General features: G+C 46.9%; 2 protein-coding genes across 6 annotated transcripts in view; one reads left to right on the top strand and one right to left on the bottom strand.

Annotated features, from left to right (window-relative positions):
• The window catches only part of TATDN2 (TatD DNase domain containing 2), a 66,345-nt gene extending 51,384 nt beyond the window's left edge, over window positions 1–14,961 (top strand). The window contains exons 9-10 of one of the 2 annotated variants that reach the window (XR_010337230.1): window positions 907–1,025; window positions 13,501–14,961. The gene's annotated coding sequence lies outside the window, so the exon portion shown is untranslated. Of the gene's footprint in view, window positions 1–906; window positions 6,562–13,500 lie in introns of those variants that run through there. The other variant, XR_010337229.1, reaches the window with a different exon arrangement.
• On the bottom strand, window positions 5,137–26,472 carry SEC13 (SEC13 homolog, nuclear pore and COPII coat complex component). 4 transcript variants are annotated; one of them, XM_012471807.2, is made up of 9 exons: window positions 26,402–26,472; window positions 22,951–22,995; window positions 20,541–20,656; window positions 17,661–17,812; window positions 17,004–17,137; window positions 10,377–10,510; window positions 9,542–9,665; window positions 8,541–8,687; window positions 5,137–5,598 (listed from the first exon to the last, which is right to left on the bottom strand). In XM_012471807.2, exons 1-9 carry the CDS (start codon window positions 26,402–26,404, stop codon window positions 5,485–5,487), a joined length of 969 nt encoding a protein of 322 aa, XP_012327230.1. In that variant the 5' UTR covers window positions 26,405–26,472; the 3' UTR covers window positions 5,137–5,484. The 4 variants fall into 4 exon arrangements, with proteins under 4 accessions (XP_012327230.1, XP_012327239.1, XP_012327222.2 ...); XM_012471816.2 differs by lacking the exon at window positions 26,402–26,472 and adding an exon at window positions 25,864–26,394; XM_012471799.2 differs by lacking the exon at window positions 26,402–26,472 and adding an exon at window positions 24,279–24,305.
• Between the last annotated feature and the right edge of the window lie 203 nt (window positions 26,473–26,675).

Below are 26,675 nucleotides of genomic sequence, written 5' to 3'. Positions count from 1 at the left end.
AGACCACCAGCGAGTAAACACCCACTTCGAGCTGTGTTATCTTTGGGGAACTGAAATGTCCCCTGGGAGTTGGAAACTCCACTAGCCACATACCACAGAGTCGAGGAAAGAAGAGCTGATGGATGGAAGAACCATGGTGGAGGAGGCATCCGGAAGCTACCTCGACGTCCTCTCAGTTATGGAATGGAGGAGAGATGCAGGCGGAGGACATAGCAAATCGGAATCACGAGGAACTTGGAAGAAGCCTGAGCCACCTGGAGGGGACTGGCTGACTAGCCTCATGCTTTCCAAGTGTGAATAATAACCAAGCCCAGTTTGGCAACTCGTTGAGGATGAGGACGAAGCCACGATCTCCTTTTCGGACCTTGGTGGGGGCTCAGGAAGCAGGTTCCCTCCAGGTGGTAGCTTTCCCTTCCCTTTTCGGGTCTCTTGAGGGCCTGCCTTCATGAAGGCACATGAGTGTCTCATCATTTGTGAATTAATTGCTATATGTAAAGAGCATCTGAGGACAAATTATCTTCATATACTTTTCATTATAATTTTATTTGTACTGATAATTAGTTGGTTTAGCAAGCACTTTTTTCATGGATTTGGCTAAACTTCAGTCTGAAAGAGGCAGATTCTGAGGTTCTAGAAAGAGATTTTATTCTTTGAGATAGGGCCATTTGGTGGGATTTCTTTTTATCCTAGTTGTAGCTTCCATAATTTCTAGATTCACATTTTCCAATAGATATATACAGGCATACCTCGGAGGCATTGCAGCTTTGGTTCCAGACCATAATGAAGTGAGTCACATGAATTTTGTTGCTTTCCCATTGAATATAAAACTTATGCTTATACCATACTGTAGTCTGTTAAGTGTGCAACAGCATATGTCTAAATATGCATGTTTTTTTTTTGAGACAGGATTTTGCTGTGTCACCCATGCTGGAGTGCAGTGGCACTATTATGGCTCACTGCAGCCTCAACCTCCCTGGACTCAGATGATCCTTCCACCTCAGCCTCCCAAGTTGCTGAGACTACAGGTACACGCCATCACACTCAGTTAATTTTTGTATTTTTTGTAGAGACAGGGTCTTGCCACATTGCCCAGGCTAGACTTGATCTCCTGGCTTAAGTGATCCTCCTGCCTTGGCCTCCCAAAGTGCTGGGATTACAGATGTGTAGTCTTTGAAATCCGGTGTGTATTCTTATGCGCATTTCAATTTGGACTCGCCATGTTTCAAATGCTCAGCAGCCACATGTGGCTGATTCTAGATAGGTGGCCGTCACTCTGAAATCCTCCCTAACCTCAGCCATGCTCTCTCATCCCTCCTCTTCGCCAAGCCTGGCCTCTCCCACTGGGGCTTCCCTAGCCTCCAGCCATCTTGGAGCCACAGCTCTAACACTTTGCCTTTCCTGTGTCTTCAGTCTGTTCCCTTCCAATGGCTTCTGCTTTCTGCCTTAAAATACACCCAGGTCCCTAATCCTGAAAGAGCTTGTTTTGCACTGATCTCACCCTCCCCTCATGTTACGTCTTCATTTCCTTTCCCTTTCCTTGTGTCCCCTTCTTACTGTGTCCTGGCCCCTCAAAACTCGAACTTGCCTCTCGTCGCCACCGCTGTACTGAAACTGTTCTTTCAGCGTTGCTGATCGTCCAGGCTTTTAGTGTATGGACCGCTAAGAGCCATAGGACCTCTGGGTGGGCTGTGGCCTGGAGGGCCATCTAATCTCAACTTTCAGAAGACGTGTTAGGTTGTGTTGGATTCATGTTGGATTCATGAGGAAAGCTTTGTAAGTTTTATGCACATTTGTAAGACTCCGTCCTTGGATTCTGATCCAGTAGCTCTGGTGTGGGGGCTCCAGAATCTGTTTCAGGTATCCCAGGTAATTTTGATTATAAATTACCAAGTATCCCAGGTAAATTTTGATTATAATGCTTGCTTCCAGCAGAAAATTTAAACATGGAAGATGGCAGTCTTTCTCTCTGAATATCCTAATTGTTTCTACTAATGTGAATACCTTATTAAATAACCACAGTACATTTATCAAAATTAAAACACCAGTGTTGGCACATTACTGTTAATCTTCAGACTATTTGTAAGTCACTAGTTTTTCCACTGTCCCATCTGTTCTTCCTTTTTTTTCTCTTGTCATGACCACTTTTGGACGGTTTTTAATGGTATCATTTTGTCTTCACCATCAGCTTATTAGCTATACTATACTGTTTTGTTCTTTTTTTTTTTTTTTGAGATGAAGTTTTGCTCTGTTGCCCAGGCTGGAGGGCAGTGGCATGATCTCAGCTCATTGCAACCTCCACTTCCCGGGTTCAAGCAGTTCTTCTGCCTCAGCCTCCTGAGTAGCTGGGACTACAGGCATGAGCCACCACACCCAGCTAATTTTTATATTTTTAGTACAGATGGGGGTTTCACCATGTTGGCCAGGCTGGACTCGAACTCCTGACCTCAGGTGATCCACCCACCCTGGCCTCCAAAGTGCTGAGATTACAGGTATGAGCCACTGTGCCCAGGCTGCCTTGGTCTTCCTGAACTCTGACTTCTGTCTCTTCAACTCCCAGAGACTACTAGACATTGGAGTCTCTCTTTACCTTTTGGTCCAGAAACTGCTTCTGGGTAGTAATCTGGGGCATTTGCGGTACTTACCTAACTCGTTTCCCTTTTCCCAAACACTACCTGTTGTCTTATGACTGAAAGCAGTTGTATCATGTATTTTTCATGATTTCCTAGTTGTTTATAGTGTGAGAGAAATTCTTATTATTTATTAGTTTTAAAGAGACAGAGTCTTGCTATATTGCCCAGGCTGATCTCAAACTCCTGGGCTCTGGAGATCTTCCTTCCTCAACCTCCCAAAGTGCTGGTTACTGCACCTGGGTAGGGAATTGATTTTTTTTTTTGGGACAGAACTGCGCCTGGGTAGGGAATTGAATTTTTTTTTTTTTTTCGACAGTCTCGCTCTGTTGCCCAGGCTGGATTGCAGTGATGCAATCATGGCTCACTGCAGCCTCCACCTCCCGGGATCAAGTGATTCTTGCTACTCAGCCTCCTGAGTAGCTGAAACTACAGGTATGCACCACTGCACCTGGCTAATTTTTGTATTTTTAGTAGAGATGGGGTTTTGCCGTGTTGGCCAGGCTAGTCTTGAATTCCTGGGCTCAAATCATCCACCCTTTTTGGCCTTTTGAAATGCTGGGATTACAGTTGTGAGCCATCATGCCTGGCCGGGTAATTCTTATAACTATTAATCATTTATATGCAGAAGTGGAAGGTCTCCCCTTAGTGTTTCTGAGCTCACTTGTAGATAGAAGCCTGTGAATCTTCTAGTGTTGAGAGTTGCTCTCACATTGGCTTCCTGAGTTTTCTACTCAGAATGGATGAGTATTTGATGGCAATTTTTGGGGTCTCTGGCATATAGCACCATAAAAACTCCCATTTTCTTTGCCCTGTTGCTCTCACAGAGGTACTGTGTCTCTGAAGACTTTGGTGAAGACTTTGGTCCTACTCCATGTTCTAGGGTCTGTGGGTTTCTTTTGCTGTCCTAGTTGGTTTGTTTTTGCAAAAGGATTAAGAACCACATGGCTGCTAGCGTCTCTGGCTCTAACCAGCTCTATGCCTTTTATATTTCCCTTTTATTTCATTTGGGCTTGGCAACCACCCTTTGAGTTTTACAGATAGTATTTCTATTTGACTAGCCTATTTTGTGGTAACAAATTTTGGGGTCTCCTCTTACCCCAGGAATAGGTTAATGTGTTGGCACTCTAAGCAGAAACAACTGTTACGGTGGCAACTTTATTTAACTCTGGATTATCTTAACCGATCCTTGGTGTCGTATTACAAATAGAGCACATGGCCAGGAACCCATTAACCTACCACCAACCCAGAGTGACACAGGACTAGTTCCTTCTCAGTATTTACTTGGCGACAGCAGCTGGCACCATAGGAAGCCCAGGCCCAGGCTCAAGGAGCGCAGGTCATATCAGCAGGCAGACGTGGATGTGGCTAACAATTCAGTGTGGAACTCTACACTGCGAAGTGCACGTGAAGGTGCCTTCCTGGGCTTTGCTTTTCTGAGTAATGGAAGGAAGGAAGCAGCTGTTTTTATGTTGGTCTCAGAAGGCTTGGGTTTTGTGGAGTGACTTGGGAAGATGACTGGGCTGGGCCATGGCCTCTCTATCCTCACCTTTAAAGCAGTTTCACTTTTTTCCATGTTACATAGTATGATCAAAGATTTATTTTTTAAAAAAAGGGTTTTGCTGTTGAAAAAGGGAAGGACAAATAGGCAGACTGGGGGTCCTGAGGTGAGGGGCCTGACCTTTTATCTGGGTCTGTTTATACAAATGTTTGGTATGAGAAGCATCCTTGAGTTAACAGCTGAGGAGCCCCCCAACTCACACCCTGATGCTACAGTGGGGAGTAACTCCTGAGACGGGCCAGGCCCAGACGCTGGCTTTACTGCTTGGGGGTGCATGGTCCTGGACTGGGCTTCTGCCTTCTGAGTGCTTCCTCATCAGTGAACTGGGGACACCCATACAGGGTTCTTGTGTTGCTTGAATTAGTGAATGTGTGAAAGATCCAGTGTAGTGTCTGGCTCACAGCAGGCTCAGTGAGTGATGGCTATAGTGATTGTCAGGGTCACAGGGCCTCTGCTGAGAGGTGGTACCTGGTTTAGGGTGAGTTAGTTCTCCCCTCATGGGGGCCTCCTTTCCCTGACAGGGTCAGTAAACTGAATGAATTGTGCCCACTTTCCAGGCCAGCCTCTTACCTGTTGGTGTTCGGTACATATCACCTTGCATCTGCATGGCATTTTGTGGGTCACCAGATGTGCTAGCACTTTTGAGTCTTACAGCCATTCTGTAGAGCAGACTGTATTAATCCCATTGCACAGAAGAGGATATGTATGGAGAGGGTAAGCAGCAGAGCCAGGGCTACAATCCTTGTCACCAAAGGCTGAGGAGTCCAGTGCTCTGTATGGTGCTTTCAGTATAAACTGAATCAAAGAGATGCTCACACAGTGACAAGGCACCTTTGTGGGTAGGGTGGAGCCAGGCCATCACAGCCCTGGCCTTTGTGAATGTTGACCTATGAGTCAAACTGAGCTGGTGGGGTGGGGTGAGGGGTGCTTAGGATAACGCAGCAGGAATTATAAGCAATATGACTTTATTTAGTTACTTTGGAAACAACCCCCCCAAATAATGCATGAACCAAAAGGTACATAAAAATGGCCCAAAATAGTTTAAAATAGATTTGAACAGCAATTGTAGTTTCTTCCTCATGAGTGCTTTCAGCTGGACAGTAGATTAGATTACAAAGCATCTCTGAATCTCTGATCATGTTAAGGCAGATCAATCTGTGGCTGCATCTGTAACGCCTCTTGGGAAAATGATCCTGTTGGAGTTGGGGGCTTTTCCCAATTGTTTGTTTGGTCAGTTGGCCCAGGAAGGGGCAGTCTTGGAGCTGGCGGGTGGGGAGCCAGGCCCCACCTGTCTTGTCACTGCTCGTTCTGCTGGCCCTCTGTGACTGACGCCGACATGGAGCCCTGGCCCTTGTTGACATCACTGATGCACACCCACTGCCCGTCAACCGACTCCTTCCACAGGGTCACCTGCAAGTCAGGGCACAAGCAGACTGTCATGGGTCTGTACCCCTCCCTTTGCCTGTCCCCTTTGCACTGGGTCCCCCCTCCACTGAAAGCCCACCAAAATGAGAAGGAATAAAAACTCACAAAGAAAGGAGTAACAATAACAGCAGCTGTGGATGATGTCAACACAGGATGCTATTTTCACTAAACTGTGTCAGAGCTACAGTGAGAGGATATGGGGTGGCAGGGAGGAGGGTTTGCAAAGTGTGGTCCCCAATCGGTCACCTTGCTACAACTGCAGATTCTTGGGTCCTGGAACAACTGATTGATTAAGCAGCTCTGGGGGTGGGACTGGCAATCTGTTTGAACAGGTTTAACAACACTGCAGTTTGAAAACCTGTGGTAGAGGAAAGTGATGGATCAATGTTTCTACACTGAAGTAAACTATATAAGAAGAGATAGCTAAAAGCTGAAAAGGTTTACCCCTAGAGAGTGAAAGGAGGCTGCATTAAAAAAAAAAAATCTAGGCCAGGCGTGGTGGCTCATGCCTGTAATCCCAGCACTCCTCTGGGAGGCTGAGATGGGTGGATCACCTGAGGACAGGACTTCGAGACTAGCCTGGCCGACATGGTGAAACCCCCATCATCATCACTACTAAAAATACAAAAAAAAAATTAATTAGCCAGGTGTGGTGGTGGGCACCTGAAATCCCAGCTACTAGGGAAGCTGAGGCAGGAAAATCGCTTGAACCCAGGAGGCAGAGGTTGCAGTGAGCCGAGATTGCACCACTGCCCTTCAGCCTGGATGACAGAGCGAAACTCCATCATCTCAAAAACCAGAATCAAAAATCTAAAGCTATGTACATATATTAGTTTGATTAAAAATGATTTTATCCAGGTGTAGTGGCTCATGCCTATAAACCCAGCACTTTCGGAGGCCGAGGCAGGTGGATCACCTGAAGGTCAGGAGTTCGAGACCAGCCTGGCCAACATGGTGAAACCTCATCTCCTCTACTAAAAAAAAAAAAAAAAAAAAACACACACACACACACACACACACACACACACATATATATATATATATATATATATATATATATATATATATATGAAAGATATTAGCCGGGTGTGGTGGTGGGCGCCTGTAATCCCAGGTACTCTGGAGGCTGAGGCAGGAGAATCACTTGAACCCATAAGGCAAAGGTTGCAGTGAGCCAAGATCATGCCATTGCACTCCAGCAGCCTGGACAACAAGAGCAAAACTGTCTCAAAAATTTTTTTTAATAACTCCTGCTTTAGGGACAAACTTTATTTACTAAACACACTGCAGAATACTCTGAGACTGAGAACACACTAAGTCCTTTAGCTAAGGGTGCTATGGAGACAGCAAAAGGAAATGGGCTTATAAAGAAGGAAAAAGCAAGAAGCCTAAATGCATAGTGATGGGGACCCCAAACATTGCAATGTACAGCCTGGCACTTGGTTACAGCCTTGTAAAAATCACTGTGGGCCTGCTCGAGGCAATCTGGGACCCTTGGTCTGTCTTGAGTGCCATCAAACCTGGATTCTAGTCCTGACTCTGGCACTCCCTAGAAATATGGCTTTGAGAGGGGGGCTGCTAGATCTTTCTGGGATTACTGAAGATCAAAGGGACCTTCGGCCAGAAAAGCTTCCTGCAGAGGCTCTCAGAGAGATCTGCATTCCCATGTTCCCAGCTGCACTATTCACAATAGCTAAGAGGTGGCAGCAGCCCAGGCGCCTATTGGTGGAGGAATGAGTGTAGAAACAGGGTGTGGTTGTCCATACAATGCAACACTATCTAGCTTTACAAAGGAAGGAATTCTGACACATGCTGCACATAGCATGGATGAACCTTAAGGGCATACTGCTAAGTGACAACCCAGTTGCAAAAAGACAGATATTGTATGATTCCACTTAGGAGAAGGGTAGCTGCCAGGGCAGGGGAAGGGAGTTATTTAATGGGTACAGTTTGTTTTACAGCTGAAAAGAGTTCTAAGACCAGCTGCTTCTCTGCCTTGCCTGTGTTGTTGGTTATGCTGAGCATGCAAATGAAAGGTAAGACATGGAGCCAAAGTGGCCACTGGGAAACAGTAAAAGACCAACACAGGCAAAGGAGAGAAGCAGCAAGGGCCGGCAGGATCCGCACCGACTTGCACTTCAGATGCAGAGCAGATGTGCTTAAAAACGCAGCATGGCCACTCCACGTGGAACTGACCCTATGATGTTAGAGACCCTCTGTCTTACAGGGGAATTCATCTGGGCAGATGGCCGTGGCTTGTTACTGCTTCCTTTCTGCGGGTAGATTTTTTTCCTTCTAATTGTAAAATACATAATATAAAACGTTTTTTTCCACAAGGTCCGTGCTGTTCATGAACTGTGTATCTTGGCCATTTTTAACTGCACAGGCCAGTTGTGTGAAGTACATTTGTATCCCTGTGTAGCTGGTCTCCAGCACTCTTTTCAGCAGCAAAATCGAAACTTTCAATGCACCCACTGTGTACCTACCTCTTACCAGCATAACAAGTATTCACAAACTGTACAGATTTTTAAAAAATAGCCTTTTAAGTGTTACGGACAAAAAAAATCCTTAATCTTCTTGCTTTTGTTTATGGGTTCTTTTTCTTATACACTTACTTTTTTGGCACAACTAACTGAACATCACCATGAGGTGACCAAATGGTAAGGGTCAGGGGCCTGACTGCCGCCTCAGAGTTTTGGGACCCCTATACAAGTCAGATTGCCTGCTAGCTTCTTTCCCCATCTGTGAAACGGGGACATATTAATACTACTTCATGGGCTGTGACATTAATGATGTAACTAAGAGGCACACTCAAAATGCAGTCCTGGCTAAGGCTCCTTCCCTGCCTGCAGTCAGATGGGCATGTCAAGTGTGCTTTCTGGTGGGAGGGGCCCCTGTCCACCTTGCCGTGGGGAATGGGTGTGTACCTTATTGTCTCCACCGGAGACGGCCAGGATGTTGGCTGTGATGGACCAGCTCACATGCCATACCACATCATTGAACTTGTGCAGCAATTTGGGGGACCACGTATTGCCTGAGGCATCATCACAGGTCCAAATGAACACACGACCATCCTAGGAAGAGACAGGCTAGAGTCAGGAGATGGGGGCAAGACTCCTGTGTTTGTGATGTCCTCCAAATCTAGAGCCATGCAGCACCTCTCTGCAGGAACAGGGTGGGGGATTCAAAGGGGAGCCAAGGACTTCTGGAGCATCCCAGAGAAAAGGAATCTGGGAGACTCTTGACGAGTGTGAAGAGACAAGGGTCTCCCAGATTAGATTCCTTTTCTCATCCAGGTTTCAGAGGTGCACTCTGTCTGCACTGCTCAGATTTTCTCTGGGGTTTTCCTCATGCCTCCCAAGTCACTTCACTGGCTGTCTATACTTCTCAACTGAATGGGCAGAGCTCTCCAAAAACTCCGAGAATAAGAAGGTACAAGTAAAAAAGCACAAAAATCTCACATCTAGAACCAAACCAAACAGGTTCCTATGATGTGAAAAGCCTGGCTGGCTCCCTCTAGGGTAGTGCTGTGTAACTGAAGGCTCGCCCTTGGCTTTCCTTGCTGTCTGGGAAGGGTGGCTCGGTAGCTGAGCCTAGAATTCCCATCCCACTCCATCATTGCTTGGGAACACGCGGAACTGCACCTGGGCACCTCCGCTCCCTAGTCTCAAGAGTCAGGAGGGAAAATTCATCCCAAATCCACCTCCTCCTTGGTGCTGGTTCTGTTGTAGCTGTCTCATCTCAGCGGAGGCAGGCCACTTGTGACGTCTGACCAAGACTTCCCCACACAATGACCTGACTCCCTGTGCTCTGGGCTAAAGCCTGTTGCTCTCCCTTTACCTTCCCTGAGGGCTTTCTGTTAAGAAGACTTTAGTCTGATGGACTAGAGACTAAATGACAAGAGATGCTCTCACGGCCCTGGGCTGACCTGGGAGCAGCTGGCGATGGTGCTGGTGGGCAGGCCGATGGAGGGGGCCCAGGCCACGTCTCGAACCCAGTCACTGTGCGCTTCCAGCTTTTGCTCCTCCTTCCACTGGCCGTCTTCCTCCTCCCTAACAGGGGGGAACAGAGGGAGAATCAATCAGCAGAGAGCCGCCGTGGGCCTTTCCCACACTTCAACTCCTCCCCGACCCCACAGGCTCTGCCTAGGGTGAAGAACTGATTCCATCTTTCTTATTTCATTCATGGAGTTCATGGCATTTTATTCCATTCACTCCAGCTGTTAAAAAAAAAAAAAACCCTCCAGGAAACACTTGGCTTCCACAGCCAGAGTCAGCTCCAACAGTTGGGAATTGGGTGAACAGGTTTTTTTTTTTTTTTTTTGAGATGGAGTTTTGCTCTTGTTGCCCAGGCTGGAGTGTAATGGCATGATCTCAGCTCACTGCACCTCCCTGGTTCAAGCAATTCTCCTCTCTCAGCCTCCTGGTAGTTGAGATTACAGGCGTCCGTCACTATGCCTGGCTATTTTGGTATTTTTAATAGAGACGAAGTTTCACCATGTTGGCCAGGCTGACCTTGAACTCCTGACCTGAGGTGATCTACCTGCCTCGGCCTCCCAAAGTGCTGGGATTACAGGTATGAGCTACTGCACTCGGCTGTGTTTTTTTTTAAAGGATGTCCTCTGACAGACTGAAAACAGTATTTTACTGGCAGGAGACAGAAGGAAAGGTGAATTGTTTCTTGTGAGCGTGGCTGAGTCATGGTGAGTAGGGTAAAGGTTAGAAGTGTCCCCCGCAAAGAGAAGGCCGCACAACCCTACTTACTTCCACAGCTTGATGAGGTTGTCACAGCCACCTGATGCAAACTTCTTGATGTAATTGGGTTTCTGCCCCGATGGCTGGTCTATGAGGCTTCCAGGTACAACAGCAGGGGCCCAGCTGACGGCATTGCAGCCAATCTGTAAAGATGAGACACACATGACTGTGCCTTGGAAGAGAACACCGCTTCTGCAGACCCAAGGCTGCTGTCCCTCTTCCCTCTGGTTCTCAGGACTGGACTGTGTGTGAAGGCTAGCAATAAGTGCACTCATCATGTGGTCCACTGCTCAGAATTCTCTCTCAAAGATCCCAACAGTATGGGCATTTTTCTGCAGTATGCACTAGAAGGAGAAACTAGGAACTCCCACAAATTTAAGAAACAGGACATTTTTTAAACACATGAAAGAATGGTACATTGGGGCTTTTTTTTTTTAAGAAAAATCTGTTATCATAAGTAATAGATCAAGAAACAAAAATTCTGCCACCTGCCTGAAAAGCCCTGTCATTACGTCCTTTCCTAATCGCCCCTCACCCACTGTAAGTAACCACTGCCCTAACTTCTAATCCATTTCCCCCATTTTATCACCCAAATGTGCATCCCTCGACATGACAGTCTTGCCCATTAAACATTTTTTGGATGTTTTTTACATCTCCTACTTTGCAGATTCCTCCTCCTATTTTTTTCCTTAAAATTTTTCTGCTGAAGAAAGAGTCTAGTCTCTAGGTCTGGGTTTTGCTGGCGCATACGCAGTTTCAGTATGTTCCTCTGAATTCCTGAAAACTGTCAGCTGGAGCCAAGACCAGACAGAATCAGGTGTGATCCCTTTGGCAAGACTACAGCTGGTGTGTTCTCTCATCAGGAGGCATGTTAGATTGTCTTTTATATTAACAGCTGTCAATAACTCAGGCCTCTCTTAGTTCACTGGGGCTTGCAAAATGGTGATACTCTAATTCTATCTTTTCTTTGTCATTTATTCCATGGAATGCTCCAGATAGGGGCGCTTCTCCTCGTTAACTATTCAGTTACCCAGGGGTAGAGGTCTGATATGGTTTGGCTGTCTCTCTACCCAAATCTCGTCTTGAATTCCTACGTGTTATGGGAGGGACCCAGTGGGAGGTTAACTGAATCATGGGGCAAGTCTTTCCCATGCTGTTCTGTGACAGTGAATAAGTTTTGTGAGATCTGACGATTTTAAAAATGGGAGCTTTTCTGCACAAGCTCTCTCTTTGCCTGCTGCCATCCATGTAAGATGAGACTTGCTCTTCCTTGGCTTCTGCCATGATTGTGAGGCTTCCCCAGCCATGTGGAACTGTGAGTTCTCCATTAAACCTCTTTCCTTTGTAAACTGCCTGGTCTTGCGTATGTCTTTATTGGCAGCATGAAAAGGGACTACTACAAGGACAGAGAGGAAAGGCTGGATAAACGCCTGATTCTTCTTGAATTGGTTCCATCATTCTCCAAAGATGACTGATTCTCCTTCTCTTTATTAACAATTTTTTTTAAAAAAATTGAGACAGGGGCTCACTGTCACCCAGGTTGGAGTGCAGTGCTATGATGATGGTTCTCTGCAGCCTCAAACTTCCTAGGCTCAAGTGATCTCCCACCTTGGACTCCCAAAATACTGGGATTACAGGTGTGGGCCACTGCCTTTTTTTGTGAGACAGAGTCTGGCTCTGTCACTCAGGATGGAATGCAAAGGCACAATCTTGGCTCACTGCAAACTCTACCTCCTGGGTTCAAGTGATTCTCCTGCCTCAGTCTCCTATGTAGCTGGGATTACAGGCATGTGCCACCACGCCTGACTAATTTTTGTATTTTTAGTAGAGATGGGGTGTATTAGTCCATTTTCACACTGCTGATAAAAACATACCTGAGACTGGGCAATTTACAAAAAAAGAAGAGGTTTAATGGACTCACAGTTCCACATGGCTGGGGAGGCCTCACAATCATGGCAGAAGGCAAGGAGGAACGAGTCACATCTCACATGGATGGCAGCAAAGAGAGACTGTGCAGGGGAACTCCTCATAAAACCATCAGATCTTGTGAGACTTATTCACTATCAAGAGAACAACACGGGAAAGACCTGCCCCCATGACTCAACCACCACCCATCAGGTCCTCCCTACAACACGTGGGCATTCAAGGTGAGATCTAGGTGGGGACACAGCCAAACCACATCATGGGGTTTTGCCATGTTGGCCAGGCTGGTCTCAAACTCCTGACCTCAGGTGATCCGCCTGCCTCAGGCTCCCAAAGTGCTGGGATTACAGGTGTGAGCCACTGTGTCCGGCCTTTTAACTCTCATTTTGTCTTAGTTCTCTACAAGTAACTATATATTTACGCTGAAGTTTTTGTAGTCATTTTTGTTGTGTGACACGTATCCTCTAGTAGATTCCTCAGGAAGGGCTCCCGGAAACAACAGTCCCTGAATTCTTGCATATTGATAATAGTTTATATCCTTTATACGTGAAAGCTAATTTTAAAAACAGCTTTGATATGGTATAATTGACATAAACTGCATATAAAGTGCATGATTTGGTGAATTTTGACAAAAATATACCCTGTAGGATCATCACATCACCTCAATTAAGATAAGGAACATGCCCCTCATTACCAAAAGTTTCCTTGGGTTCTTCCTTGTTAATCCATCTCCCCATCCTGCAGCCCCCAATCTTGCTGACCATGGGCCTGCTCAGGAGAGTGTACATTTCCTAGATTTTACAGCAGTGGAATCATAGTATATCCTTTTTTTTTTCTCAGCATAATTATTATTTTTTTGAGACGGACTCTTGCTTCATCACCCAGGCTGGAATGCAGTGGCATGATAGTGGCTCAATGCGACCTCTGCCTCCTGGGTTCAAGTGATTCTCCTGCCTCAGCCTCCTGAGTCGCTGGAATCACAGACATGCACCACCATGCCTGGCTAATTTTTTTTTGTATTTTTAGTAGAGACAGGGTTTCATCATGTTGGCTAGGCTGGTCTTGAACTCCTGACCTCAAATGATCCACCCACCTCAGCCTCCCAAAGTGCTGGGATTATAGGCATGAGCCACCATGCCCAGCCAGCATAATTATTTTGAAATTTGTTCATCTTCTTATTGTGCTAAGTCATTTCTTTTTATTGTTGCAGTATTTCCAGAGTATGGATACATCACAACTTATCATTTACCTGCTGATGGACATGTGGACTATTTTCAGTTTTTGGCTATTAAAGCTGCTATGAACTTTTGTAGTCTGTGTGTGAACTTGAAAGTCAGTTTTTCTGGTTGTAAATCCTTGGCTCACACTTTCTTTTCTTGAATATGTTAAACCTGTTACTCCTTTTTCTTCTGCACCAATCCTTACTATTGAAAAGTCTGACAGTAATCTAATTGTCTTTCCCCTTTAAGTCACAAGGTTCTTTTTCTCTAGAATCCCCAAAATTTTCTTTAAAGTCTAATAATTTTACTAGAACTACATCTTTTTGTTGGTGATTCTGGATTGATTTTTTTTTTTTTTTTTAAGAGACAGGGTCTCACTACTATGTTGGCCAGGTCCTGGCCTCAAACAATCCTCTGACGTCAGCCTCCCAAAGTGCTAGAATTACAGGCTGAGTCACCATGCCTGGCCTTGATATTGTTAAGTATAGGGTATGATTTCTTAATCTCCAGTTTCAAATCTTTGTTTTTTAATTTAAAGAAAGTTTTCTGGATTACTTTTTGGTATTCTGTTTTCCTTTCTAGGGACTCCTGGTATTCATGTTTGACCTTTCTGCCTGTCTTTACTTTTGCTCAAAACCTTTTTACCTCTTCATTTTTCACTCTTGAAACGTTTCCTTTTTCATACTGTCTGTCCTTTCCAGCATGATCTGCTGCGATTATTGACACTTGCATTTTAACTTAGTTTTTACTTTTGAAATGATTTTTGATTTTTTCCTGAGTTCTTTCACCTGATTTATTTCTCATTTTTAAAATGTTGATTTACGCTATTTTCTCATGTTTTGCATTTTTAGAGTGTCACCTGGCTTGATTTGAAATAGTGGGGTACAGCTTGATGTGCTCTCATTATCCACAGGGAGGTTATTTTGCATATTCTTATTTCTTATATAATAACTTCATGTGCAGTTTCACTTCAACCACTTTTCTGTTGTTTTTAGCTGAGATGAGTTTTCCTGGTAAAAAGGCTCAGGAAAGTCTAAGCTCAGAACTCTCCCTTGTTTCTGTGTAGTGTTAAAAGGCGTGGGAGCTGCCTTTCAGGAGTTCTTGGCTCTGTTCCCCTTCCCATGTTGGTCTACATCTCATCCTTCCTTTCCTGTGTCACTATCCAGCTCAACTGTGATTTCATTTCCAGCAGTTTCTCCTCCTGAGGGGCCCTGTCCCAGAAGCTTGCTCTGGAGGATCATAAAGGTCAGATTTCTCTCCGCCCCTTCAGCCTTTCTTATTGTGGGCTGCTTGCACAGACTCAGTGTTACAGAGTGCAAAACCCCTCCCAGTCATTTCTCCAAAGATACACAAATGGCCAATAAGACCCCCAAAAGATGCTCAACCATCATCTTTGATTAGCAAAATGCAAATCAAAATCACAATAAGGGCCGGACAGGGTGGCTCACGCCTGTAATCCCAGCACTTTGGGAGGCTGAGGTGGGCGGATCACTTGAGGCCAGGAGTTTGAGACCAACCTGGGCAACACAGTAAAACCCTGGCTCTACTAAAAATACAAAAATTAGCCGGGTGTCATGGTGTGTGCCTGTAATTCTAGCTGCTCGAGAGGCTGAAGCATGAGAAATGCTTAAACCTGGAAGGCGGAGGTTGCAGTGAGCTGACATGGTACCACTGCACTCCAGCCTGGGAGACAGGGCAAACTCCATCACAAAAAACAAAACGAAACCAAACCCAAAAAATTACAATAAGATACTACCACCTCACATTCACCAGGATAGCTGTAATCAAAATGATGAGGATGTGAAGAAATTAGAACCCTCATACACTGCTGATGGGAATGTAAAGGGTACAGTTACTTTGCAAACAATTTAGCAATTCCTCAAAAAGTTAAACATAGAATTACCATATGATTTAGCAATTTCACACCTAGGTATAGACCCAAGAGAATTAAAAACATATGTTCATGCAAAAACTTATCTGCAAATGTTCATAGCAGCATTATTCATAAAGCTGAGAACATCCATCATCTGATGGATGGATAAACAAAATGTCTACATTCACAATGGAGTATTATCCAGCCATAAAAACAAATAGAGTGCTGATACACGCTATGATATGAAACTTGAACTCATTATGCTAAGTGGGATAAGCCAGTCACAAAAGACCACAGATTGTCTGATTCTATGTGCAATGGATCCTCAATGTCACTTCAATATAATGTTGACAAGAAAAAAACACAATTCCCAGTGGGGGCCTCTGCCTGTGTGGAGTCTTCATGTTCTCGCTATGTCTGTGGAGGCTCTCTCCTGGTACTCTGGTTTCCTTTCACACCCTAAAGATGTACATGTTTGCTTCACTGGTACATCTGCGTTGTCCCAGTGTGAGTGTGGGGGTGTGTGAGTGCTCCCCTGGTGGAATGGTATCCTGTCCAGGGCTGGCTTATGCCTCACACCCTAAGCTGCCAGGACAGGCTCCAGCCACCTGTGACCCTAAACTAGAATGAGTAGATTTGAAAAAGAATAAATAAGGCCATGTGTGGTGGCTCACGCCTGTAATCCCAACATTTTGGGAGGCCAAGGTGGGCGGATCACGAGGTCAAAAGATGGAGACCATCCTGGCCAACATAGTGAAATCCCGTCTCTACTAAAAATACAAAAATTAGCTGGGTGTGGTTGTGTGCGCCTGTAGTCCCAGCTACTCGAGAGGTTGAGGCAGGAGAAGTGCTTGAACCCGAGAGGCAGGGGTTGCAGTGAGCCAAGATCGTGCCATTGCACTCCAGCCTGGGTGACAAAGCGAGACTCTTGTCTCAAAAAACAAAAACAAAAACAAAATACAAATTATTGTAGAACAAAAACTCATAAAATATCCAATAATCATCCAGATGGATGACAGCAAATGATGTGGTATTAAAGTGCTCATGTGAGTCCCCCACATTGGTTATTGTTGGGAACATCACCACTGTGTGGTGGTAGGAGGTAGGACACTGATGTTCCCTTTGCAAACATTCCTTGATTGAACCACCACCATCATGACTGCTGTCACTCATTGAGTCACCAAAAGTTGGGTAAAGAATGACCTTGTTTATAGTCATCTTTCTTAAATGTATGCATGGCTCACATACTTTTTTATTTTAATAACCCCACTCCATTCTACAGGGTCCCAATGACTACTGCAGGGCATGTCACTGGAAGCAGCCATAGTTAAGGTGGCAGGTGAGCAGGCTGCTGCTGCACCTTCCTGGTGCCCAGTCCTCCCCTGCTTGGGAGCACATGACAAGCAGCCAGTGCCAAGCCCTACCTGGGCTGAATGAGGCCGGTGCAGCCTGGTCTGGCTTCAGAGCAAAGAGGTTCAAAGCTGCTCTACAGCAATCAGGTCTGGTCAGCTGACCCCTCCCTGGTCCAGTGCACAGTGGGCGCCTCCCCACCCCACCGCCGCCCTCTAGGGAGTCAGCATCAGACATATGGCAAGCACAAAAGGCAGGGGCTGGACTCACAGTGTGAGCGTTGTTGATCTTCTTTACTTCCCATTGGCCTTCCCCAGTGTAAGTCAGCAGGGAGATGGCCCCATCTGAGCTCCCACAGGCCAGGATCAGGCCGTAGTCATGGGGGGCCCAGCACACCGAGTTCACTGCAGGAAGAGGGAGAGCGCAATGAGCAAAACAGGGAGACTGCAGCCCCAGGTCCTGCCTTCCACAGATTTACTAAATTTCTAAAACAACTGTAGGGGTCACCAGGGAGAAGCTGTAATTTGGTCAACTGAGGACACACAAAAAAACCCTATCACCTACTAATATCATGATTTCATCACCTATAGCTATCTAACAAAAAAGTGGGTAGGACAACAATCTAAGAATGAAGGCAAGTCCTTAAAATGAATAAACCTGAAGAGAAACTCGGGTTTCTGAGTTTTACTCAGAAAAACTTTTAACTGTCTTTACTGTTCTTACTTTGTCTTTACTTTTCTTACTTGCTTTGGACTGGCTGTAGGTCTTAGGGCTTTACTCAGCTGTGGACAGACTAGCAGAAAAGCCAACCAAAGCTTAAGGGACAGATGAGAGGCACCATGAGGGGCAGGGAGCCAGGGCTGCAGCCAGGACAGTCCTTTCTTAGCCAGTGGTCCCTCGCCTGCTCTGCTGCTGTGCTCGGCGTACCTGAGGAGTCGTGTCCTGCGTGCTCGTGGCTCTTCTCCCAGGTGCCATTTTCCTCTCTCCAGATAATGACTTTCCGGTCATAGGAGCATGATGCCAGAATGTTGCCGTACATGGGGTGAGCCCAGGCCACTTGCCACACAGGACCCTCATGACTGCAAAGGGAGAGGGTGAGAGGCTGCTCACATGGCCATAGGAACCCACAGTGCTTCTGTAGGCACTCCTTTGGACAGAACTAAATGGCTCCCTGAGATATCTCAGGGCAGAATTGCTTAAGAACTTTAAAGGGAGAGCTATACAATGGCATTTCCAAAGGGATGCTCAGTGGACAGTGAGGAACCCGAGGTTCTATGAGGTTAAGGAACCTAAGGTCACAGAGCCTTTGAGAGATAGTCAAGCCTCTGGGTCAGCCTTCCATCCTGGCCAAGCAGGAGCCTCACTTGCTCAGATGGCAGCCAGCACTGTCTACAGCATAGTCATTAACTGGTCCAGGGTTTCCAGCCACAAGTGCTCAGGAAGTATTTGTAGACTGAATTTCTATTCATCCTTCCTGATGGTCAGCTTCTCGAGGAAGCATTATTGGTTTCATTTTGATATTTTCCACTATTTTAATTTGTTCAGAAAGCACATCTTTCCTTTCTCTTCTGATCTTCACCCATTCACCTGATAACAGGTATGATCTGAGCACATGAGTTGTGCCAGGCTTTGTACAGGGACCATTTCTCCGGCCTGGGGAAGGGTATGCACCTTAGCACTCAAGTGGTAGAGTAGCATGGTAGAGTTAGTAGTTAGGAGACCAGACCCACTCTCCCATTCACTAGCGCTTGACTTTAGGCAAGGACATCTTTGTCTCTTTACCTGAAAATGGAGATATTAATAAGAATTCTTTCATAAGACGATCATGAGGGTTAAATATTTGTGATGATTTAGGTACAAAGTTTGGAATAACGCTTGGTAGAAGGAAAGAAAAAAGCCGCTCAATACCCATTAGCTATTAGTGCTGCTCCTGGTTTACTCCTTCACCCTAGGGCTGCACGCAATCAAGTCTCCTCCTCCCTCTGGCTGGGACAACAGGACTGTCCCAGTCCCTACAAAGGTGCTGCTAATGAAACTGTGAGTAGACCCAAACTTCCAACAACTAGCACAGTTTTAACTTGGACAAAAAAGAATGGGGTGGGAATTTTTTTTTTATCCCTCCAATATTTCACATCCTTTGAACATAAGAAAAACAGCAGAAAGGACAGAGTCACAGCAAACATAACTGGCTTGGCCAAAAGCTGCACAGCAGCAGCTCTCTGCCTGCCCGGGGGCTCCTGCATAGAGAAGCCTGATTTGGCTCTTCAGTCACCTGATCATTTGACACTCAGACAGAGGGGAGCTTCTAAGCCCATTTCCCTAAATGGACACTGACTTAGTTTACGCTTTTTAGTTCAGTTAACAAACACATACTGAGCACGTACCTGACAAGGCTCTTAATCTTTCCTGTGCATTCTGGGGAAGGTTATGGACCCTCTCTCAGAATAATGCACAAAACACATAGAACTAGGCTCATAAAGAAAACTCAATTATAAATTATACAGTAATCAACTTTTTTTGAGAAGGGTTTCGCTCTGTCACCAAGGCTGGAGTGCAGTGGCACCACCATGGCTCATTGCAGCCTCAAACTCCTGGGGTCAGGCCATCCTTCCACCTCAGCCTCCCAAAATGTTAGGATTACAGGCGTGAGCCACCTCGCCCGGCCTGTTATCAAAGTATTATAAAGCAATGAGACAGTGATGCACGTACTTCTTTGTTCACATTTCAAGCAACAAACTCTAGCAGCAGCTCTAGTAACCAGTGTAATTTCAAAGTTGTGATAAGCATAAGTGATATTTTGAGGTAGTTAAGTAACTGTGATGTATGATTACAGTATCTGTGACTTCTACTGGTGACAAGGTGACAGGCACTACAAATACTACTAAAGTTTCTGGCCTACATCCATAATAGAAAGAAATGCTAAATGTCAGAGTCACTGAAAATAAAGATGTAATTTTTTCCTTGTCCCAATTATCAACCCCTGAATTCTATTGACAGAACCCATGGAGATCCATGGCACCCAGGCAAACCCACAAACATGTGAAAGGCAGTGAGCTGAGGGAAAGCAGTAGAGATGTGGCCATAAAAATGAGCCAGGACTTCCTCAAGAATCTCAGGAGGGAGCAGGGCAGGTCAAATTTACATTTGTAAATTTACATTTGTAAATAATCACTGAACATTTGCCCCAGGCAAACAGGCAGAAAAATGGGATTTATAAAATGATGACGGCATTCTCTAATCCTTCTTACAGCAATGCTTTTGTGACACTTTAGGTCATATTGGCTAAACTTGCACGAAATGGTTCTGTTTACCACTTTTTTTTTGAGACGGAGTTTTGCTCTTGTCGCCTAGGCTAGAGTGCAATGGCGTGATCTCGGCTCACTGCTCACCACTTTTAAAAGCAGCAGTAGCTGCCTGCACTGAAGACTTACTGTGTGCTGGGGCCTGTGTCAGGGCATTGCATGCACTAGCTGAGGAGGTAGCACCCTCAAAATTCCAATTTTGAGGGTGAGCAGATGAAGGCTCTGAGAGAGAAACTGACTCACTTGCCCAAGGTCTTCTAGTGGCTACATATAAGAGTGGCAGAGCTGAGATTCACACCTGCATCCACCTGTGCCCTTAACTGCATCACCCCTGGGGACATCAGCTGAGGACAGCCAGGCTAGCTGAGATTCCAGCATCCTTTCCACTAAATGTGCTTTGGGGTTGCTCTGAATCTGAGCTCCCATGCTTTGCTCCCATGCTTGAAGTGGGGCCTGTGAGCCCAGACCATTCCTGGAGCCCTTCCCTGGGCTTGCCAGCACTTACCCCCTGAGGTCGGCGATGAGGATCTGCCCTCCATTGCGCACGTCGAAGATTTTGACAGACCTGTCTGATGAGCAGGTTGCCAGGCGGGTGCCATAGTAGTCCATCTGGGCGTCATGCTGCAAAAGGAGGACAGTTTGGGAAGCCTGCTGGCTGGGTGGGCGGGTGGGGTGAGGGCCATGACCACACAGAGTCTAGTTCAGACCAGAATCTCCCTGAAATTAATCTAATCTCAAAGAATCATCACCCTCAGGCAGGAAACTAGCATGTGGACATTCTCACTTCGCTAATGGGCAGTGTCTCTCTGAAAGGGACAAGCAAGCCACACCCACCTGGCCTACCTCAGGGAAAGGCCCTTCCATTCCTGTTCCACAGGGTGGGTATAGGAGAAAAAAAGCTGGCCTAGCTGCCCTCTTCTTCCTTCATCCTCTCAGGCCCCACTCTGTTCTTAGGCTCTGTAGCTGAAGGGGAATACCCCTGGGTTCGGCTCAGCCCCAGCACCTGATGCTAATGAATGGGAGCAGGCCAAAGGAGTGGGCCTCTGACTGTCTGGAGTCCCTAGTCAGGTCCTCTGTGATATAGCTCTGGCCTGGACACAGGGTTCCATTCAGATATTTGAGTTTTTTCTTCCAGCCCTGACCTGGGATCCTTTGTGGCCCTTTGTTTTGGGGTTTCTGCTTGACCTTTTCCCTAGTAGTGTGCCCAGAGCTTCCCAGACTTCCCCACCCAAGGAACACGATGCCTTAAGAGTCGCTGGTCTTACCACCTGTGAACTGAATTCCTTGACACTGACTGAGCATGCAGAACTAGGCCTGGCCCCTGCCTGCAGATTCCCGTCTATGGGGTGATAGTCTCTGAGGCACCATGCCTCCTGCCCCACTGAACACCCTGGTCCCTCCTTCTTGCTAGTCCTGCCTATTCCAATGGATGTCACTTTCCCTAGCTGTCTCACCCTGGGAGTTTCAGGACTACCAGCTGCACTCCCATGGCCACCAGGGGCAATTGTGCCCAAAGGCACTTATTCTGTCTGCCTCAGATGGAAATTCTCACCTCCCTACGCAAGGAACACATCCTGATTCTTCTTTGGGAACTCTCTCCACTGTATCAGGGCTTTGTTTCTTGGAAGGCAGGCAGCACAGGGGTGTTTCTGAAGCACTTCTTATGCTTCTCAGTGGAAGGAGGCAGGACATAGTACCTTACAGATCAAAATCCTATCTCCTTAGCTTACCTGCTGTGCAACTGTTGAAAACACTCATCTCCTTGAGCTTCAGTTTCCTTATCTTTATTATTTACCAACATCCTATGGGCCTTAGTTCCCTTATGTTTAAATAAGGCTAATGATAGCATCTGTTTCAAGGGTTGTTATGAAAGTAAAACAAGATACTGAGTGAAAAGTACTTAGCATGGGGCCTCACACTCAGTAAGCATACAAATGTTTGTCATTACTACTTTGCCTCATCTGTTTCTCAAATCAAACTCAATACAAATAGGTAGCACATCCATTATTTTTCCCGTAAGTGAGGCTGGCTCAGAAGAGTTAAGATATTGGTTAGAGAGTCTCAGATTAGGTCTTCCTGTCCATGATGCCATGCTATCTCCAAGGAGGTGTGGTCTTACAGCTAGACCACTCATGACTGAATCCAGAGGACATATACAACTCTGGGACCAGACAACCTCTCAGAAACCCAAAGCAACTGTTGGTAGACAGGTTGTGAGGGCAAGAACCCTGACATGCAACGCTGTCAGTCAGCTGTCCTGGGTCTTGCTCAAAGGCTGCTTGGCCCTGAATGAAGCAGAGTGTGTTTTTCCTGCTGTAGACTTTAACCTCTGGACCTTCTCCTGCAGCCCTGTCCTCTTATACTGAGCCCCATGTTTACCTCTCAGGAAATGCCCTGAGTACAGACTTCCGGTTCAAAGGGCCTTGTCTGGCATATTGTCTTGGTGGTTTGACTGGGCTCTGCCTGGGGCTTTCACTGTGGCCGCCTTCTGCCTTTGTATCGAGTCATCTTCCGACACTCTCTTCTTTTGACCCCCCTTTCCAACGGGGCCAAGAAGTGACAGGAGGAGGAAGGCAGGTGAGAAGTCTATTGTCAAACCTGTGCACCCACCCAGCCTTAATCCCAGAGCAGGTTACTGTGTTGGCTGGAAGACTGAGAGCCTAGAACTACAAACTATTCCCAGGTTCCTCCCAGAAGAGAGTGACCAGACTGCTGCAGGCCCTGACAACTCAGAGGGCACTGCTGGGGAGCCCAGCCACACCCCCCTGAGATTACAGGCTGATGGGCAACCAATGCAGGGCCACCCTGGATCCATGAATGAGCAACAGAAAGGGGTAATGAAAAACCCAACTGCTTCCCTCCCACAAAAAAGCCCATGTCCACAGCCCTCCAGGGAGGATGATATTAATACTTACAATCATGTCCTCATGGGAGGTATCCACAGTGTTAATTACTGACACCTAGAACCAAAGATACCGCTGGTAAATTAGATGGCAGTTAGAATACAATCATCTCAAGTTCTTGACTGCATTTGTTCACTCATTCATTCATTAAGCATTCATTCTAAGTACCTTCTTTTTGCCAAGCACTGTGCCAGGAACTGGATACACAGAAACAAATAAGAGGAACTTTCTGCCCTTGAGAAGCTTGTTTTTGAGGTGGAGTCTAGCTTTGTCATCCAGGCTGGAGTGCAGTGACACGATCTTGGCTCACTTCAACCTCCAACTCCCAGGTTCAAGTGATTCTCCTGCCTCAGCCTCCTGAGTAGCAGGGATTACAGGCACGTGCCACCATGCCCAGCTAATTTTTGTATTTTTAGTAGAGATGGGGTTTCACCATGTTGGCTAGGATGGTCTTGTTCTCTTGACCTTGTGATCCACCTGCCTTAGCCTCCCAAAGTGCTGGGATTACAGGTGTGAGCCACCGTGCCTGGCCAAGAGAAATTCTTTAATGGTGGTCGGCATGTCCTACAGGAGCCTGAGGGGGATGGAGTGGTAGACATGAACTGGGCCTTAGATGATGGGTAGGAATTTGCAGGTGGCACAAGGGAAAATAGTACCAGTCCAAGTGGCCAGGCAGAGGAAATACACGAGTAAAGACAAAGGAGTCTGAGTGAGCTTGATGTGTGTGGGGAAATGGCAAGTAGTCCTGGCTACTCTTAAGGGTGAGGAGAGACCACAAAGGAGCTACAGCTGGTGCTCCCTTCCTGGATGACAGGGCCTCTGATGTTCCAGGCAGTTAATGCATAACAGGGTTATTACTTCAGACTGGGAGACTTGATTCGAGTTTTTCCTGAGGCTGCTCCCTGGTCCATCACCAAGTGGGATCCAGGGTTGAACAGTTTGTAGGGCTGGAAGATGGTGTCATGGTCATCACTCTCCTACTCATTCTTTGAGGTCTGCCCTTCCACCCTTCTTGAAGATACTCAGATCCTCAAATGGCTGGACTCTTGCATATCTTCAGCACTGAACATATACAATGTTTTATGCTTTTTCTTCTCCCCACTAGAAGGTGAGCTCCTTGGAGCCATGGTCTGAGCCACCTGCAATTTCAAATCCCCTCAAATTATCCAGCACAGCACTTTGCAAATAGAAGGAACTCAGTGACTACTTGCTGAATCAATCAATAAGTAAATTAACAAAAGCTGTTATTTTTTTCTTTGCTCAACCACTATTCTCTTAAATTCTTGGGATAGAAAAGAGGACCTAAAAGGAAGTTTCGGCGTGGAACAGACATTTCTTACCATTTTTCCCATTTCATCTTTTCCAGCACAAGCCCTGTAGGTATAAAGTTTGACTTGTGTTTTCAGAAAGGCAGACACTGGAAGAGGATGGCTGCAAAGCAGTTCAAGAGGTACACACCAAGTAAGCACAGCTTCTCTCATCAAACTCTAGACTCTCCCTGCTTTGGGAGGCCGAGGGGGGTGGATCACCTGAGGTCAGGAGTTCAAGACCAGCCTGGCCATCAGGGTGAAACCCCATCTTGAAAAAAAAAAAACCCCAAAAAACAGGTCCCCGAAGTCTGCAAAGGCAAGTAAGGACAAGAAGGAGTTTCCTCCATGTGCCAAGCTGTATAGGTTACAAAGTGCATGGGAAGGCGGGGAGGGCAGGGTACCAAGGGCAGAGTCAATCAGAGCCCTAAGACAGACTAAGGAACTGAAGAGGCCCAGAGAAAAGAAAGCACTTGCCAAAGTCACAGAGCTAGTTGAAGGCAAAGCCCCACCCCCTAACCTTCTAACTCCCAGCCCACAAAACTCACCCCACCAGGCTGCCTGTTTAGAAGGTAAAGCAGCTGTTACCCGCCTGAGGGATAAGTAGATTCAGGAAGAAAGTTTACTGAGAGGTAGTTTCAACCAGGTTACCAAAGGACCTTAGAAATAACCAGCATTTAATTCTAACCACTCTCACCCACCAGTCAGGGTTGATGACCCATGCTTCTGAACAAGACTGGGGAAGGAAGGAGGGAGGGGGAGAAAAAAGGAGGGAGGGGAAGAGAAAAGAAGGCAGGGAGACAGTGGGAGAGGTGGAGAGGGATGGGGGGAGAGGGACAGGAGAGAGAGAAAGGGAGGGGGAGAGAAGGAGGGGGGAGGGGGAGAGAAGGGGGGGACAGAGATGAGGAAGGGAGAGAGATGGGAGAGGGGAGAGAGAGAGGGAAAGAAGGGGAGAGAAGAGAGGGAGAGAGGGAGAGAGATGGGGAGAGAAGGGGAGAGAAGAGAGGGAGACGGAAGGAGGTAGGGAGGAAAGGAGGGAGAGAGGGAGGAGGAGAGGGGGAGAGGAAGAGGAAGAGAGGGGGAGAGGTGGGAGGGGGGAGACGGATGGGGAGAGGAGAGGGAAAAAAGGGGAGAGAGTACTTCTTAGAGTACTTCTTCCTGGGCACCTGGTGTTATCTGGTCCCTGTTAACACCTGCACTCAAAACAATTCACTTCTTTGAAATCAAAGATAATGAGTTAAAAATTCATTTAGGATGAGCTGAATGTCAGAGCATAAGAGCCTCAACTCAAACCAGCAGTGGAAGAACCAGAAGTGAGTGATTTACACCTAGCCCTCTGCAGAGCAAGAACACAGTGTTCTGATTTCTGGGTTCCTGAAGGTTCCCTCAAACCTGCTGCTGAGGCACACTCACGTTTCTAAGAGAAAGCAGGTACTAGATATGCCAGGCTCAGCCCAGATACTTTCATTCGTTAGTTCTCATTCATTCCATCATTCACTCCACGAGTAAGTGTGCAGTGAATGTACAATGGATACCACAGAGGCTTAAAAAACCCTGAGCCCCTGCCTTCGGAGGGTCGTTCAGGTCATCTTTACGTTTCCCGTGGTGCCCATCCTACCTGGGGGCCCTACCCCGAGCAACTGTTAAATCGTTTTTGCTGGGAGAGGCAGTAGGCGGCAGAAAAGAATGGTTAGGAAGGTTCAGATCTCGTCTCTACCACTTAATCAGCTGTGCAAGAGGCTCCACGTCTCCGAACCTCAAGTGTCCTCATCTGTAAAGTGTTGAGAAGAATGCCACCTTCTTCACAAGGCTGTTAGCAGGCTGAGATTGCCAACAATGCTGAGGGCTCGGTATACAGTAGCTCCTCTGCTGTTCCTCGTTTTGTTTTCAATTGTTGACGGAAGAGAAGGAAGAAAGACTGGTAGGAGACGCGGCAGCAGCGTGCCGCGCAGAGTCAGGGAGGTTTCTCAGCCTTATCCCTGGAGTCCCCGCCGAACGGTCCGCAAGGACGGGGACAGAGCCCCCCAAATCTCTAAGCGGTGTAGGGGAGCTGAACGGCTCCAGCCTGGGATTTGGGCCTCAGCATGGCTGAGGAACCAGTGAGGGCCGCGACCGTGGCCTTCACCCTGCTCGACCTCCTCAGTCCCAACACTCACCATGACTGCGGCGGTGGTTGCTCCGGGTCTCGACGTGGCAGCTCCCGGCGGCGCCTCGGAACAGCTCACTTCCGGTGCCGGGGCCGCAAGCTGCCGGGCAGCAACGCGCTAGGCTCGCACAACAGTTCCGCGCCTTCCAGAGGCCGCGCCCCGCCCTCCAGTGGCCCCGCCCCCGTGGCCCCGCCCCTATCCTCCAGTGAGGCGCAAGACCAGAGGGTTGCCGCAGTGACCTTGACCCTGGAGGCTTTGGAATCTGAGGCTCTGGTGGGTCTAC

The sequence above is a fragment of the Aotus nancymaae genome, unplaced genomic scaffold (genome assembly GCF_030222135.1).
Source record: "Aotus nancymaae isolate 86718 unplaced genomic scaffold, 86718_ANA_hifiasm-v0.15.2.pri h1tg000046l, whole genome shotgun sequence".
Taxonomy (NCBI): Eukaryota; Metazoa; Chordata; class Mammalia; order Primates; family Aotidae; genus Aotus; species Aotus nancymaae.
Note: the sequence above shows the minus strand (reverse complement) of the source record. Positions and strands in the feature narration are given on the sequence as shown.

Coding starts and splice junctions, on each gene's coding strand:
- SEC13 (XM_012471799.2), bottom strand. Junction 17,138..17,660: donor CGCAGGACACGACTCCTCAG/GTACGCCGAGCA, acceptor CTCTTCCTGCAG/TGAACTCGGTGTGCTGGGCC. Junction 9,666..10,376: donor AACCTCATCAAGCTGTGGAA/GTAAGTAGGGTT, acceptor CCCCCCTGTTAG/GGAGGAGGAAGACGGCCAGT.